Raw genomic sequence first — 16,713 nt, 5'->3', positions numbered from 1 at the left:
ATAATTTTAACAGAGATTACCCGAGTTTACACTCAATAAACTCAAGGCGATGCAAGGCAGTGGGCTTCGAACGTTATTGGGAGTCGTTCGTCACTGGTAATCAGCGAAATTGTCGACCTGATCAACCTCCTCCACGTCACTACTTAGTGAAGTTGACAGTTTGCTCGGATGCATTTCAGAAATCATATGGGCACTGGAAAACGTCTATAGAATGCATACCGATATCTCACCAGCTGCAAATGTAACGCATTCGGTCGCTTGAGAACTCCAAACACAAGAGACCCAGCTAAGTTACCGGTTAGTCTTACCTCAAAACCAAATCGGCATGCAGATATGTGTATTTCCCTGTCGTGGAAACTGTACTGGTCTCAGATAATTATAAGGAAAATGAATCAACGACTTGGGTATCGACGTTACGTAAAATGTGAAGAATACTAAACAGTCACAAATAGCTTGCACATAAATGATGCCCTAGGCTGAATGCCTCTCGGTTTGGAGGTGGTTAGTACATACCACATGGCCCTGTTCACGGTAAAGTTGGCCTTTGGGTGTCACTTCAACACCAACCAGTTCTACCCTGCACCGACTGCACAGAAGATTCCAAGACAAGGGCCCGGAAGTTATCATCTCCGTTATGAGAAGCGAATCATCTAAATCACAAGCGCACTTTACTATCCACACACGTGATATCCTGTGCTGAGTGTGAAAATTGAAAACCTGATTGCGAATTGGCGTATGAACTCATCTGCTTACCAGTTTAGTCTTGACAGAAGATTCACCTGGAATCCAGCTGAATTCCTCGTTCACGAAGTTCTTACTTGGTTCATCCTAATCAGGGGAGACGTCGCGGTAGACCATATGCTCGATCAAGATAAAAATTGTCTGCAATTACTGCAAAACGATCAGTTTTCTAACTGGGTGAACCAAACCATGCATAATGCTATAAAATTGAGATAGCCAGTTTGTTTGTTTCAGGTTGTTGAACCACTGAAAGTGACGCGGATCCAATTTCAGCTACCAATTTTAGCTGCTAATCGCAACTAAATGGATTCCGGTAACCCACGTTGCGTGGATGGTTGCTCGTTTGTTCGCTGTGCTGAGCAAGCGTTTCATCTCCAACCAAGTTGACATCATCAGTGGGCTGATGGGGCATGCTATGGGACAGAGATTTGCATCAGTAGTTGCGCCAGAACATTTGTAGAAACAACTGACGGGGTCGTCAGCCGAAAGCGTTCGGATCATCACGAGATTCCTCGCACTTCCTTGAGTTTACTATTGCTATATGAATAGGTTTCATCTCTCTTGCTAAGGCTTTCGTAGTAAATTTTTAGGCTGTGGGGGCTTTTTATCACATCGTTTACGGGCTTTCGGAACGATGAGATGAAACAGACAGGTTTAGGTTTATCAGCACACTTGGCTCCAGGAATTCCTTTGTTAGCGAACGACTACACTGGAAATCGGTTCTCCAAACCTCACATCAGAGGAAAAGCACAAGATATCTGTTCACGAGCAGGGAAGTGCCTGTTACTCGTTTTAAATTCTGCCGTATCGAACATTACACCGACCAAAATTAAACGCTGGAGTTAGTAGTAAGTTTTGTGATACGTTGTTGGAGACATTTTGTGCGTTTCTAAGAAAGGGTGAAAATCCAGTTACGTCGCAAACACAATCTTCAAGTCATTCAAGTGACAAGATGATGGGGAATTCGTCAGTTAGCTTGTGGGCCTGCACAACACAGCAACTACTTAGCGCAACAAAATGGATTTGGGTTGCATCCCTGTAACCTTTTACGGCCCTGTGTGTACATGCATGATTGGGTTCCCGTGGTCCAACTAGCCCCACTCTGCGGACAATCCCTCAATGCCTGCGTGAGGATAGACGTTCTCAACCATTCGTCCTTCTCAGCCGTTAAACCGCCTCAAAGACTCATTGTTCGGGAGTTCGCCTCGACTACCTGTTCGCTTCAGCTGTCATAAACAGGTTGGATGACTGGTTTGTCCAGGAAGGATATCACGAGATGGTCAAGTGTGTGTGAGTGGATTATGCTAGTCTTCACTCCTTTCCGGTCTTTGTGTGCGTGATTACTTGAAAAATTCTGGTGTCCCAAGTGCAGGAAGAGTTTTTGTTGAAAATCGGCGGGGTTGATTGTGTAAACTTAGGGTTTTTCAAATTTCTGCTTTACGTCATCAGCTTACTTCAGCCAGCATTCAGGACATATGTGAATTTGTGAAGTCTGTCCGGGAAAGTAACGCGATGTTTGTCTGTTCGTTAAGCTAGCCCGTTGCTCACCATTGCGGGTTTGGTTTTTACATTTAGTAGAATGCATCTGTAAATATACTTACCAAAAAGATGACCTCATGAATGAATTTGTTACGAATTTGATCTGCCAGACATTTGAGTAGATCACCGCAATGCGGCTGACTACTTCCTGAAAAAATACCGCATCCAACAGCATGTCCTAGAGCGAAGGCTTCTCCCATCGCCTCACATTTCAGTATGACAGCAATTTTCCTCCATAAGTTTGGGTAACAGTAGGAGATTCTGAGTTTTTTTACAAAATTGTAGGCCTAATCACCTCCAAGGTATTTTTCTTCCTGTTATGGTTGTCCTGGATCCGAAAAATTAGTTTCCTGAACGTACTCACGCGTATCCTATTTGATCGACGGACTGACATACTCCAAAACCTAGTAATGTTCGAACACTAAAGTCCGGCCAAATCCTCAGTCTATCTTTCATGATACCTGTCCTGATTATGGGAACCGGCGGATAGAACATCTGAACGGATTTTCTGTTTACTCCCTTCTTCATAATCTCTAGAGAAATGACCTAATCAGCGGTTCCACCTAGGATTTAAGGAAACCACGTGATCACCGTTGCGTAGGACGAAACGGACGCTAACAGGATACGTTTCTGGTTAACACAGTGTCAGTCCATTTCTATTGAAAGTCTGAGGGAATTGGCTGGTCTCGTCGAGGGTGTTGGGTGGTTGGCGGGACAGGCGCCAGCAGAGTGACGCACCAGTTACTAATGGTAGTCAGTACGAGGACTCTCCACACTCATGTCACGGAGGACAGAGGCAATCTCAGTGACTTGCGAACGAGGCTAAATGTACATTTGACAGTTTCCTCCTAATGAATGTGTTTCACGATCGATGAATTCACAAAATGCCATTTCTGCCTTTTTAGTGTTTTGGGGGGTTAAAATGGTTAGTTAAATTATTAGTCGGTCCAGTAGATGCTCAGAGACCTATATTTTTGTGGTTGACTACAAAATAAGCCACGTTTATGGAAACCCGAATACAAAGCTGAATACTTTCTTTGTTATAACCACCACCTGAAGCTTCATTGTTGTGCGGAATAGACTCATTCTTGATCCAAATAGATTGGGTCACTGATCTGCACCTACAGTTGTTCCTCATTCCCGTGGCCGAATAAAACATCATAATCGTTGACACAGAACAGCCGAGTTGTTTTTTCATCCTAATCTTGTTTAATTGAGTTCATGACCACATCTAAGTTNCAAAATTGTTCGGGATCTCAGCCTTCCGATCCGAGTCCATGGAGCATGCGTAAACACCAAGGAGGAGCTGGTGGCTGCGTGGGGTGATAGTCTGCACAACAGGGTTGACGGTCGCGGTTTACGAGAGTTGGTCACTTCGCCTCTCTCGAATCGATGGCTCGTATTCCCAGAACGAGTGGTTCCACGGATATTTTTCCGCGGTATCCAGCTCCGATGAAACCTGCTTAGGACGAGAGTTAGAAGCGTTCGGCATGGTCATGGTGACCAGACGATCTTATGTCGTGGCAACTGTGGCCAACCAGAGAGTTTGGTGCATATTTTGCAATCCTGCTGGATCACGCATGATTCCAAATGTGCTCGTCATAATCGGATTGCAAGGGAACTTGCAAAACGTCTCCGTCGACTGGGTTACACCGTCTTCGAGGAGTTGAGAGCCCCTACTTCTACGTCGTCCATCAAACCTGACCTAATCGCTGTTACAGATCGCCGTGCAACTGTAATAGACGTCAGCCTAGTCTCGGATGGGCATGGAGTGACAGTGTGGAATGGGAAGAAGCAGAAGTATGGTGCTGATGAATATTCCCCCGCCATAATCTCAGCCCTAATTGCCATCGGTTGTGATATCCACTTTTTGGTTCACCAACTGATGATTATCTCTTATCGAGGGATCTGCTTTCCTCAATCCGCTAAGGCTGTTATTGGACTGGGACTTCCTAAGGTCGCAATCAGTGACTTGTGTTTGCTTACCATTGTGGGCTCCCTGCGTACTGATGACACTTTTATGCGTGTTCCCATATCACAATCTTTACATACTTTGGGATTCACCTCATCAGACTGGCACTGTCCTTGGCATGATTTCGAATGAGATGTATCTCTCTTTTCTCCCATATTCTCCTGTTACTCTTTCGCATTCATCGCTTGCATTTGCTTTTTATGTTTGTGACCATGCTCTTCAAAAATAAATGATAATAAAATGAGAAGGAGGGCTGAACACGCACACACATTTCTTTCGTTGGAATCGAATATATATTGTCATACTGTTTACAGCAAATGATAAATTGTGGTGATTATAGCGACATTGATCGATAAGCTGCAGGTATCCTGGATTTCAAAAGACCACGTGCAAATCAGTCAGTCAAGATTATTCAATCAGTTCGATCAATACCAACGAATCCACCCGAAACGGAGGCGTACCAGGTCGCATAGATATCGTGCAATTTCCACTGAAAATTGAAACTCAAGTCACTTGGAACTCACGTGCATCGTTTTTACCGGTGCATTTTAGCGGGGCGTTACGGGTGTGTCCCAGATTTTTACATGGACAAAGCCAGTCAGTTAGAACTATTGAATCAATGTCCTCAGAGATCGGCGTAGCAATGTGATCATAGACTTCTATTGGAAATCAGGTTTAGCGAATAACTTCAGGTGAGTGAGGATTTCATTGGAAAATTCGTTGGACACAAGTAGGATTATCCTGCAGGCTATTGAAGGACGTGGGCGAAACTCTCCTTGAACTTACCCTAGGCAGATCAAGCCGAGCTTAGAATGTACTTGCAACATGTGACTGATTTAACTGTCTCTGAGAAAGCATAAATAAGTCCATTATTCTCATTGGTTTTGTGACAATACCCGCAACGCTGTCTATTATCCTAAATTCACTGGTTCCAGATAATGGCGGAAAGTAAGTGCACTTTAGTCGGCAAGCTGAACAACCTCCTCGTGGTGCCGACCGGGTAGCCTGGACGTCAGTCTGGGTGAGCTAAGAGTTCAGCAACTCAAGACAGGGCCAACCACCCCGTTTGGTTTCAATGTGCTGGTTACTTTCGACAATGTATACTACGAATCATTTCGAAGATCCCACTGGAAATGTTGCGTTCAAGAAGAGACCTGCAGCCGAGGGACGATGGATGGAACAACTCACGACTGGAGATCCGTTAAGGCTATTTGCACCGGATCCCACTAAATTCTTCCATTACTACATGGGCCTTGGGGGCGTCTACAACCTGATATCAACTAAGCTGTGTATTCAAGATATCTGGAGTTTTGGCAAGTGTATTTCCTCTGAGCATACCCTGTCTTCGAGTTATTCGAATGTTGTTGTCCATTCGAACGACTTCCAATATTCCACTCGAGATTCCCTTCAAACGCTTTATTAGGCGTGCAATAATGGTGTAGGCTAGTGAGGTATCTGACATTTAAACATGGTCTCGTGACTGCCAACACAAGGGCTAGAAGTTTGGAAGCCTCTTTATATATGTGAATAGTTGATTATATTTTCGCCGTATGATTACAGTTTTACATTACTTAAACTACCTTAGTAGGGGCAAAGTAACCGCGATTTCCTGAATGGCTCGTTTGTTTTCCTTGTTCAACTTGTGTAGGAAGGAGTGCTCCAAGACTATAAGCCCTAGGAGTGGCAGGCATTGATTTGGTCTCGAGCATGGTTTATGTGACGCTTGTTAATTTTATTGAAACTACGGCTGCATTTGCTTTTGGTGAATGGATGAAAGCCATTCTCTTCGATCTTATTCACTATCGCAGACGAAATGGGCCCACACAAACCATCAGACACGAAAGTAAACGTCTCCGATGCACCGACATTCTCAAATCTGCACACTCCCACGCGTCCCGCTGAACTTGCTGGGACATTCACTGACCAATGAACAACAGTGAATGAACACTGCCATGCCGTTCCATACTTTCCCTGGTAATCTTCAACCTACATAAGATGCGGGGGCGGTGTTTGGAAAAGAGAAAATACGCTGACCGTAACACTGAAACCAGCTTCTGGCTGCATTCAGATACCCGCTCATGTTACACCCTCACCATACGTATATAATTTGGACGTCTTAGAGGAGTATGAGCTAGAGTAAGGATCTGAGAACGTAAATACTAGTATTCATGCCCATCGCCCGCCCCGCTACTCATCCAGATATAACACAGTACGTTGTAGAGGAAGACCTTCAAGAATCCAAGAAGACTGCTGCGTACAGTTTGCCGGTCGCGAAAATCGACCCTGCCAACCAATTTGTAGCTCAGCCAATTGGTCCCTATCCTAACCATGACTTACAATCTCTGGCTATTGGAAAACTTGTGGCAACTTGCTTCTGGCGGTTAATGATTTCCTAACGCCTGGCGGTCGATGATTTGCGGTTTGGAACACGGCTAGGAAAGGCATACTTATGAGGAAATTGCGCATAACACAATCCAATTGCGTGTGGATTTGGGGCACTGATATCACTTTAGGTGAGGTGTCTCAGATCATACGCTGAATAGATTTAAACAGGAAGGAGACGACAAAACGCAAACACACACACACCTACCAAACACGCCGCGCATAATTCTTTCGGTAACCATTTTCCCAAAAATCAAAAGCGAAAACATCAAGAAAACAGAAAAACGAAAAGTGTGACCCACCTTTGTTGGTCTAATCACATCAAAAATCTTTAGTTCGAACATGTTGATGATGGAGAGATGAAATAAGTGAGGCCAAAGCATCTGTTCACGGTGTGTACGATCCAGCATTAACGAAGAGGACCAGACCGCTGGGATGAATCATCATATGAACAAGCTCGATGGAGCTCCATCAAAGCCTGGTGGTGGCCATGTGATTGTATACCAGCTAGGCGGGGTTGAATTCCACTGGATTGTGTCTTGAACTAGTCATCGACTCAATCTTGGCTGCAGGTCTGTATGTGTGTGGTTGACCACAGATCAGGATGTCACAATGTTTACACACGGATTGAATCCGGTGTGCTACGAGTCCAACAATCGCATCGTTTAGAAACGGTGGAGTCTCTTTCTATAGTGGCAACGGTGGGACTGGTCACTTCTTGTGAGACCGGAGCAATTTCTTCCAACCCTGGCCGTAGCCTTCGATATTGCGGCGCATGGTTTGAAAATTACTTTGCGGAAAATTAATAGACAAAATGTTTTATTGGGCAGCACGGTATCACCAGACTTGCAGAACTCCAGAGAACCATGATCTGCTAGGTGCCAGCCGACCACATCTATGTGTGAAGCACGGTAAATTTTCGGATTGCCACTTTCGACGAGCAGGTTAGATCAACCCTCAGCGTATCAGTTAGATACCCATCTCCGTAGCACCAGTGCATCTGTGAAGTATGCATACATTTCATTGGTAGTAACACAGTCAGGACAGCTTGAAGCACGAACAGAATCTAAATCATCCTACACGGGTGCGGTACAGGACTCAGATCACACACACATACATGTTCAAGGCTTGATTCTGCTGAAGCCAGCAAATAAGGGCGCTGACGACAACTGTTCATTTCCACATGCTGCAGTTCAGTTGGTTTGTCACACTGCCATTCGTATTCGGAACAATTGCCGCACACGCTTCATTGAGTACTTTGCGGGTGACGAGGGAATCAATGAGACATTTGATGTTTACACCTACGGCGAACAGGTGGCCCCATGCGACTTCAGACAACGCTATCCTTTGGATGTACTCGCCAAAGGACTTATGTTTAAGCGTGAGGGCGAAGCAATCACTCTGTATCCGACGAAGCCAGTCCAGCTTATGATAATCGATCGCGAAATCCCTAACCTGCCCGCTCCTGTTTCGCCCATTCTTATATCCGAGGTTGGGGCACACGGGACCCTGCTGCGCGAGGCTTTTGTAACTTCACTGCCACCAGAAGAATCAATCCCCGAAAATTATTACGTGGTAGATTCACTGCTCATTTCCCACCATCCGGTCTCACGTAAATCGCTACCAAGAACGGCCCTTGTCAAAGGCATGCTTGATCAACAATCTTCCCATATAAAGGTCATGAAGGAGTCACGTTGCTTTCGTTAGCTGACAGCTGTTGTTATCGGACGAAATTCTGCCGGAGTTTCAAAGCCTAATAAAATCCCAGGCACGTGGATCTTGCGATGGTTCAAATGATTTACAATTTTCAACTAATCACCAAGTCAAGGCTCTACTAGACTGCAGAATTACCCACTAAATACACTGCCCCCATGTCTTATCTCAGTAAGGCTGTCTGTGAAAGCTCCCTCATCTGGTTCAAATACAATTTTCAACTAATCACCAAGTCAAGGCTCTACTAGACTGCAGAATTACCCACTAAATACACTGCCCCCATGTCTTATCTTATCAAGGCTGTCTGTGAAAGCTCCCTCATCAGTCGGGTTACAAGGAGACAACGTTATCGAATGTTCTAGCAGCCGAAAAGAATTAAGACGTAGCGAATTTGATATGTACGACAATTAACCCACTTTCTCCTCACTGAATTTACAGGAAACCAAAATGGCGATTACGGGGAAGCAGAAACTGTTATTTGTGCAGCCCATATGGAGGGAGTGGCGACACAGGGATCACCACAAAGACGTTCTGTTGGGGATAGTTCAAAACCGCACGGTGGCTATGGCCACAAAACGATAAAATGCCAGCCCAACTTTGATTCTTGGGATTCAGGTGATTGACCAGCTGCCCACCAACACAAAATACGATGGGTGGCGTCGGAGTTTAAGACAGTGGCTGGCAAACGGACAGCGTCCATTCGCCGATTTCGTACGAATTGGATCTCCCTACACAAAAGGTGACATAATCCTGATGAAACGAACCGACACGTTCGATGTGGAAAAGGTCTATTCGCAGTTGGTTTTGGGTGAAAATTCGGCAGTTGTCGGGTTTATCCATGGAAATGGAGATGATAACCTTACACAGTTACTGGCTAGGTTGGAGACTGAGTACGCGGGGAACGCTATATGGACGCATGAACAAGACATAGACTTGCGAATTATGATTCGAACTATGTGATTAACACCCTTCAGAGGTGAACTAAATCGAATGGTTAGCAGCTGGACCTAATTCCGTGCAAAGCGATTTGAGAATGTGTGGATCTGGCAAGATTGGAGTAGACTAGAGGTGCAAGAGGCAATCCAACTCACCGTAAAGCGGTTCGATTCATTCATGCGACGCAATGCCACTTGCCATATCTGTCCCTTTCGAAAAACCCACATACAGACACTGTTGCCTACAATTGCAATGTGATATTGCTGCATCAGCTTGGCGAGAATCGTACCACAATTGATGGACTATACTACTCTTCCCTTGATGTAGCGCCAGGAATGAGACCAAGCAGCATAACTGTATCAATCCGCGCTCCAGATTCTTTGACGCAACCGTCTAGGCCAAGCCGGGACAGGGTTTTACATGGACAATTGAGACAAAAGTGGATGTAACCGATTTCAATCCACCGGTTTCCATATTTATGGTTAGAACAAAAACCCTTTCGGTTCCACGGCATTCTCAGAGCATTAGTTGACTTCGATTTGTCAATATGGGTGAGATATGAAATGTCCGATTGGCTGATCACAGACGCAGTTAGGTAGCATGATTATAAGTCTTCTTGTAAAATGGCTTAGTAATGACCCCGTACGATCCGGACAAAACTAGCTCCTGACTGTGGCGTGGTGGACCAGAATATTAGTGGTGCGTTAGAGCCGGATACTGCACTAATCAACTAGTGGACTATGTTGCAATGGCGGTGAACCGGCTAATGTAGCTTGGTAAGCGAATAGGGAACGCCTTGTTGGCGGTTATCAAATTAATTTCAGTTGTATTTTAGCTTTCCCGAGTTCCTTATTTTCGTATTAGTATTCTCACAAGTATCCAAAACAAGTTGGGGCCAGGCTTTCCGCGTAGTGACAGATTTACCTAGTCATAAAACAACGGGATAAGATGGGATTCAAAGTTCACGTGGGATTGTTAACGAGCAACATCTGCTGCTGTGTCAATCCATCCTACACTCAATGGAGTGCCAACCATTGAAAATACATCGACCACAAATCAGGTGTGGAGTACGCTGAGCAGAACAACACATCATCTACAGGGATAACAAAGAAATACGAAAACCGATCTGAGATGGATTACTATATCTAACTAATTAGCAGATCTTGTGGGAAGTAGCTGTGGTGTTGAAAATGGTTCTTGGATTTACCACACACAGGTGCGAATACCCAATTTAAACTGAAGCCTGATTGTTGGGCACGTGATATTACTTCTCTGTTCAGGTCTTCCCTGTTCACGTGCTTTTCAGTTTCGATAGTTACCTATTATATTGAAGTCGGTATCAGCTCCTGATTATTCCAGAATATTGTGGAAAGTAAATGGCTACAAAAACAAAATGCTTTTATAAAACTTTTTCCGCATTAAAGTAACGTTCACTAAAATGTGAGTTGATCTGGTATTCTATCTTGAATGTAGGCGGATAAAAAACGATTTTTTATTAATAAGGTAGCTTTGTGAGGACAGGTCCGATATATGCACCAGAACGGTAGTCAGCCGTTAGCAACTAGGACGTCTCACTGGTTTTTAGCGTACTCAGCCATCCTTTTGTTTTGGAGCCCCTACAGTTTATAATGGATTGTTCCCATCTGTCTTTTGTTGATCTCAGTATACGCAAACTCTTGGGCATTAGGTATTTTCGGCGATTTCAGACATGGCTAGTTTCTATGAATTCGCTATTCTTTGCCTGTTCACAAGCTCCTTCGCGATATTGGTCCGCAGAAATTTTTTAGTAATCGATAATAAATCCGGAGCTTTTAAACGTGAGGAGCAAATGTATCAGCAGCTCTTATTCCGCAAGATAAACTTTTAAGGAACTAATCAAAGTTCTTCGCTTTAAAGAAAGATTCACAAATCTGAGTAAATTTAAGTGGAAGGAACAACCTACAGTTTGTTAAGGAAAAACTCTTCGGACATTCGCGATCTCGAAAATCGAAATGGTGTCCGGGTAATTCCTTCTATTACGAATGTTCAGTAGCCTACGTCACTCCGGTGAACCGCGTGGCTGTTCATTTCAGAATGTTGATGCGTTTGTGTCCATAGGCTTAATAAGTAACGCCGTGGCTTTGTTTGATGCCTCTACGATTGCAAAGCAGCATCAGATTTATAAACTCATCAACGCACTTCCATTGACACACTATGCCAGATGTTCGTTCGGATACAAGGACTGTGGACTTATTTCATCCTCATTAAACAACAAAACCGTTAGGTACTTTTCGATAGTGGGAGCCATGTATGGACTACCAACTTTGGAAATTACTAACCTGAATTCAAAAATCTCAGGAAAACGTAAAGGAGCGTGAACGAATATACCAATTGTGTAGTCAGGCAAAAGTTGCTCAACCACTTCCCGATGTAAAATAAGGTAAACAGGTTTGTTCATGGATTTTCTGATATTAATCGCAACTAATTGTCTTATGACAGGCGTTTGGCCCCAGGTATTACACATACTCAAGAAGATCCTCAAAAGAATGACGGTTAAAATCCATGTATCTCAATATCCTCTTATGAAATACGCACGATATGTAAGGAAGCATCATTCGCACGGTTTCTAGAGGTCTGATGACGAGTCGCCGAACAAACCATGGAAGGATGAGTCTAAGGCCATTTTCGACGAGCAGGTTAGATCAACCCTCAGCGTATCAGTTACATACCCATCTCCGTAGCACCAGTGCATCTGTGAAGTATGCATACATTTCATTGGTAGTAACACAGTCAGGACAGCTTGAAGCACGAACAAAATCTAAATCATCCTACACGTGTGCGGTACAAGACTCAGAGCACACACACATACATGTTCAAGGCTTGATTCTGCTGAAGCCAGCAAATAAGAGCGCTGACGACAACTGTTCATTTCCACATGCTGCAGTTCAGTTGGTTTGTTACACTGCTATTCGTATTCGGAACCATTGCCGCACACTTTTCATTGCGTACTTTGCAGGTGAGGCGGGAGTCAATGAGACATTTTATGTTCACACCTACGGAGAATATGTAGCCCCATGCTACTTCAGACAACGCCATCCTTGGGATGTACTCGCCAAAGGACTTATGTCCAAGCGTAAGGGCGAAGTAATCACTATGCATCCGACGAAACCAGCCCAGCTAATCATAATCGGTCGCGAAAACCCAAATCAGCCCGCTCCTTTTGCGCTTATTCTTATGTCCGAGGTTGAGGCATTCGGAACTCTGCTGCGCGAGGTGTTTGTAACTTCAATGTCACCAGAAGGACCAATCCCCGAAAATTATTACATGGTAGGTTCACTTCCCATTTGCCACTACTTGGTTTCACGTAAATCACTACCAAGAACGGCCTTTGTCACAGGTATGCTTGCTCAACAATCTTCCCATATAAAGGTCATGAAGGAGTCATGTTGCTTTCGTTACTTATTATCGGAGAAAATCCTGCCGGAGTTTCAAAGCCAAATAAAATCCCTGGCACGTGGATTTTGCGATGGTTCAAATGATTTACAATTTTCACCTGATCAACAAGCCAAGTCTAAACTAGGTGTCCCTACTAGACTGCAGAATTACCCACTAAAGGCACTGCCACCATGTCTTATCTCAGTTAGGCTGTTTCTGAGAGATCCCTTCTAGTCTTATTACAATGAGACAACGTTATCAAATGTTCTAGCAGCCGAAAAGAATTAAGCGTAGCGAATTTGATATGTACGACAATTAACCCACTTTCTCCTCACTGAATTTACAGGAAACCAAAATGGCGATTACGGGGAAGCAGAAACTGTTATTTGTGCAGCCCATATGGAGGGAGTGGCGACACAGGGATCACCACAAAGACGTTCTGTTGGGGATAGTTCAAAACCGCACGGTGGCTATGGCCACAAAACGATAAAATGCCAGCCCAACTTTGATTCTTGGGATTCAGGTGATTGACCAGCTGCCCACCAACACAAAATACGATGGGTGGCGTCGGAGTTTAAGACAGTGGCTGGCAAACGGACAGCGTCCATTCGCCGATTTCGTACGAATTGGATCTCCCTACACAAAAGGTGACATAATCCTGATGAAACGAACCGACACGTTCGATGTGGAAAAGGTCTATTCGCAGTTGGTTTTGGGTGAAAATTCGGCAGTTGTCGGGTTTATCCATGGAAATGGAGATGATAACCTTACACAGTTACTGGCTAGGTTGGAGACTGAGTACGCGGGGAACGCTATATGGACGCATGAACAAGACATAGACTTGCGAATTATGATTCGAACTATGTGATTAACACCCTTCAGAGGTGAACTAAATCGAATGGTTAGCAGCTGGAGCTAATTCCGTGCAAAGCGATTTGAGAATGTGTGGATCTGGCAAGATTGGAGTAGACTAGAGGTGCAAGAGGCAATCCAACTCACCGTAAAGCGGTTCGATTCATTCATGCGACGCAATGCCACTTGCCATATCTGTCCCTTTCGAAAAACCCACATATAGACACTGTTGCCTACAATTGCAATGTGATATTGCTGCATCAGCTTGGCGAGAATCGTACCACAATTGATGGACTATACTACTCTTCCCTTGATGTAGCGCCAGGAATGAGACCAAGCAGCATAACTGTATCAATCCGCGCTCCAGATTCTTTGACGCAACCGTCTAGGCCAAGCCGGGACAGGGTTTTACATGGACAATACTTGAAACCAGAGATCTCACACGTCATGACCAATATGTTCGTGTTAACTGCCAAACGGTTGGAATTGAACACCACACCAGCCTACTGTCACCACTGCAAAACCGCTCAGTGTGCAAGTTTAAATGTGCGGTCTGCATAGTGGACCGATATTCCTACAACTACAACCTGGAGTTAACCTAACATTACGGTTTGAAAATGTCTACAAGCATCCCTGTGTAGATCTACGGGACCCCCAAATCATCCAGAGATGGAAAAACACCGCGGCGTACCACGGACGCTGGTCAACGGTGATAATCTGATCACAGCGCTATTTACACGAGACGTGATCAGATTCAACGCAACGAATGTGCTGAATAGTGGCAATTACATGGACACGGTGATCGAGATGGCACATAACTAGCATGGGACAGATCACACGAAGGCAGGCCAGATGGTGATTGCGTGTGAGGTACAAATTAGTGCTGAATGGGGACACGCGGGTTACCCAGTGATGGGCAGTTTGGACCGGAATGGTATCTACGCTCACTGGGAGAACGTAGTATCTAGTGGTGGAAGCTTTCCATTTGTACATGAGATTGGACATAATTTGCAGGTGGGACGCGCCACACGTTTGCATGGTGGTGAAACTACCATTGAAGTCAACCTCATCTACGCAGCAGAGGAGCTATTTGGTACATTACCTTATGGAAATGATTGAGACGTGGTTAAATGACAGTCTGATAGGTACAGTGGCGTGGGACGCGGTTATTACAAATAACTGAACTACTTGTTTTGGTACGGTATCATCGGAACGTTGCGTGAGAGAGTTGAAGATAGTTCTCTCGACCCAGAACATGAGAAAACTAGGGCACACTGTCATCTGATTAGTGTTGCCCGTATCCCACGAAGGTATAGTGTGTGGCATACCCTGTCCGATCCATTGGAAATACGTTATAAATTTTGGACAAACTCAATTAAAAATTCCATTGTCTATGGACGCTTCAATGGAGCAATTTACACTACGGGTATCCATTATAGAGATCGTGCATAAAAACCCGATCGAATGAGAAACTGTCTGGATGTATCTTTTCCGACAACCTCAGCTACGTTTAACGTAACTGCTGTATCGTAGCTTCCACACAAACGGATAGACATTGTGGTTTCCAAGACTAAGAGGTAGGATTATGTTATTGATGAAATTCCCAACGTAATTACGTCAGCATCGTTTTTTTAAATAATTGCATTGTGGCAGCTTTGTTTCACAAGTTTCTTTTATTTATCTCGCAGAATCATAACCTTTCCGAGTTCCACGGAAGCCATTTAAAAAGGCCCAACGTAAACGTTGCGTCATGTAGTGCATTTTAATTATTTAAAGATGACGGAGGAATGCCTATTTAGGACGGACATCCCCAGTTTCATCCGTTGCTTTGCCACAGAGAAATTAACCCCAGGTATTTCTCAAGACGTGTGCAGGGGAGGAATATGAGCACAGCAATGCAGTCCTGCGCTTCAAAAGCAAGGTTAGACGTTAGCAAGGTAGTTAGACCCATTTGTATATTCATTATGAATTGAACAAATTAAACCGAACAATTTACAGGTGCGGCCGGACGTTTGCTGTTCGAAAACTGTTCAGTTCAGTTTGCAATACAACTCCTAGCAACTCATGTACTATTAAGTGCTGCGAACAAGCCCGTGGCGGCTACAAATTCAAAGCTATATTACAAAGAACTGGGCATACGGTACGTACCCGTAGATATCAGAGTTTTAATGAACACTCGTGCAAGGTCGTGTAGTATGAATAATGTAGAGCAGAACACCGCTGAACACAATCACACTTTGGAATATCCGGTTGTTTCCACCCGGAGTCAGTAGAACAATTAAAAATGCAGGGGTACATTGAAGTAAAATCCAAGTCCAAACAATACTGAGATTCATTTTGTCGTGATCAAAACGACGTCTCCGTCTCCCCGCTAAAGTAAAAATGTAGAAACTAAGATAAATCAAACACGTTGTGCAGTCGGAAAAAATTTCTTGGGTTTTAAAACCATTGTTGTTCAGCATGTAAAAAATTTTACCAATTGCTGCAATCCTGTATGCTGCACATGCGGACGCTCAACGGATGTTCCTTCAATGAACTTTTTTCAACATATCGTGCTTCCGTACCGAGCAAACAGGCATGGACAAACAAAACGGAAACGAATCCAAATCAAAAAGACCTGTGACGTGGAAGCACAGGTTAATCACGCCTATCTGCCTAATACGACTTGATTTTGGTCTTCTTCCTCGACAATCTTAGTAGTATACTCAAATCTTCCGATGATCACGTTTTTGGTGGAGTCGACAGGTTGGTTAGGATCCCACACAAGGCATATATTCCATTCCCATTTAAAACGCCGAACAAGGTAGATACGCGCGTTTATCATACATCTTCATGCACTTGGCGGCAATCACAGGCATGTCCATCTATTTAGTTCCTCCGATACGGGTGCACTTTAGACATGTTCCTTAAACTCATCCTTTCATAGTTTGGTCGGCGCCTCGTCATCAGTCCTCTGGAAACCGTGCGAATGTTGATTCCCTACATATCGTGCGTATTTCATAAGAGGATATTGAGATACATGGATTTTAGCCGTCATTCGTTTGAGGATCTGCCTTAGTATGAGTAATACCTGGGGCCAAACGCCTGTCATAAGACAACTCCGTGCGATTGATAGCAGAAAATCCATGAGCAAACCTGTTTATCTTAATTTACATCGGGAAGTG

General features: G+C 44.2%; 1 protein-coding gene across 1 annotated transcript; it reads left to right on the top strand.

Moving 5' to 3' along the window:
* Window positions 1–5,327: 5,327 nt before the first annotated feature.
* Window positions 5,328–14,110, top strand: T265_04410 (hypothetical protein; the record flags this gene model as incomplete). Its single annotated transcript, XM_009169149.1, has 9 exons — window positions 5,328–5,569; window positions 7,969–8,209; window positions 8,786–8,905; window positions 8,963–9,303; window positions 9,414–9,639; window positions 12,284–12,589; window positions 13,044–13,163; window positions 13,221–13,561; window positions 13,672–14,110. 9 exons carry the CDS (start codon window positions 5,328–5,330, stop codon window positions 14,108–14,110), a joined length of 2,376 nt encoding a protein of 791 aa, XP_009167413.1.
* Between the last annotated feature and the right edge of the window lie 2,603 nt (window positions 14,111–16,713).

This window comes from Opisthorchis viverrini (assembly GCF_000715545.1).
Source record: "Opisthorchis viverrini unplaced genomic scaffold opera_v5_72, whole genome shotgun sequence".
Classification (NCBI taxonomy): domain Eukaryota; kingdom Metazoa; phylum Platyhelminthes; class Trematoda; order Opisthorchiida; family Opisthorchiidae; genus Opisthorchis; species Opisthorchis viverrini.
This window is presented reverse-complemented; position numbering and strand designations above follow the sequence as displayed.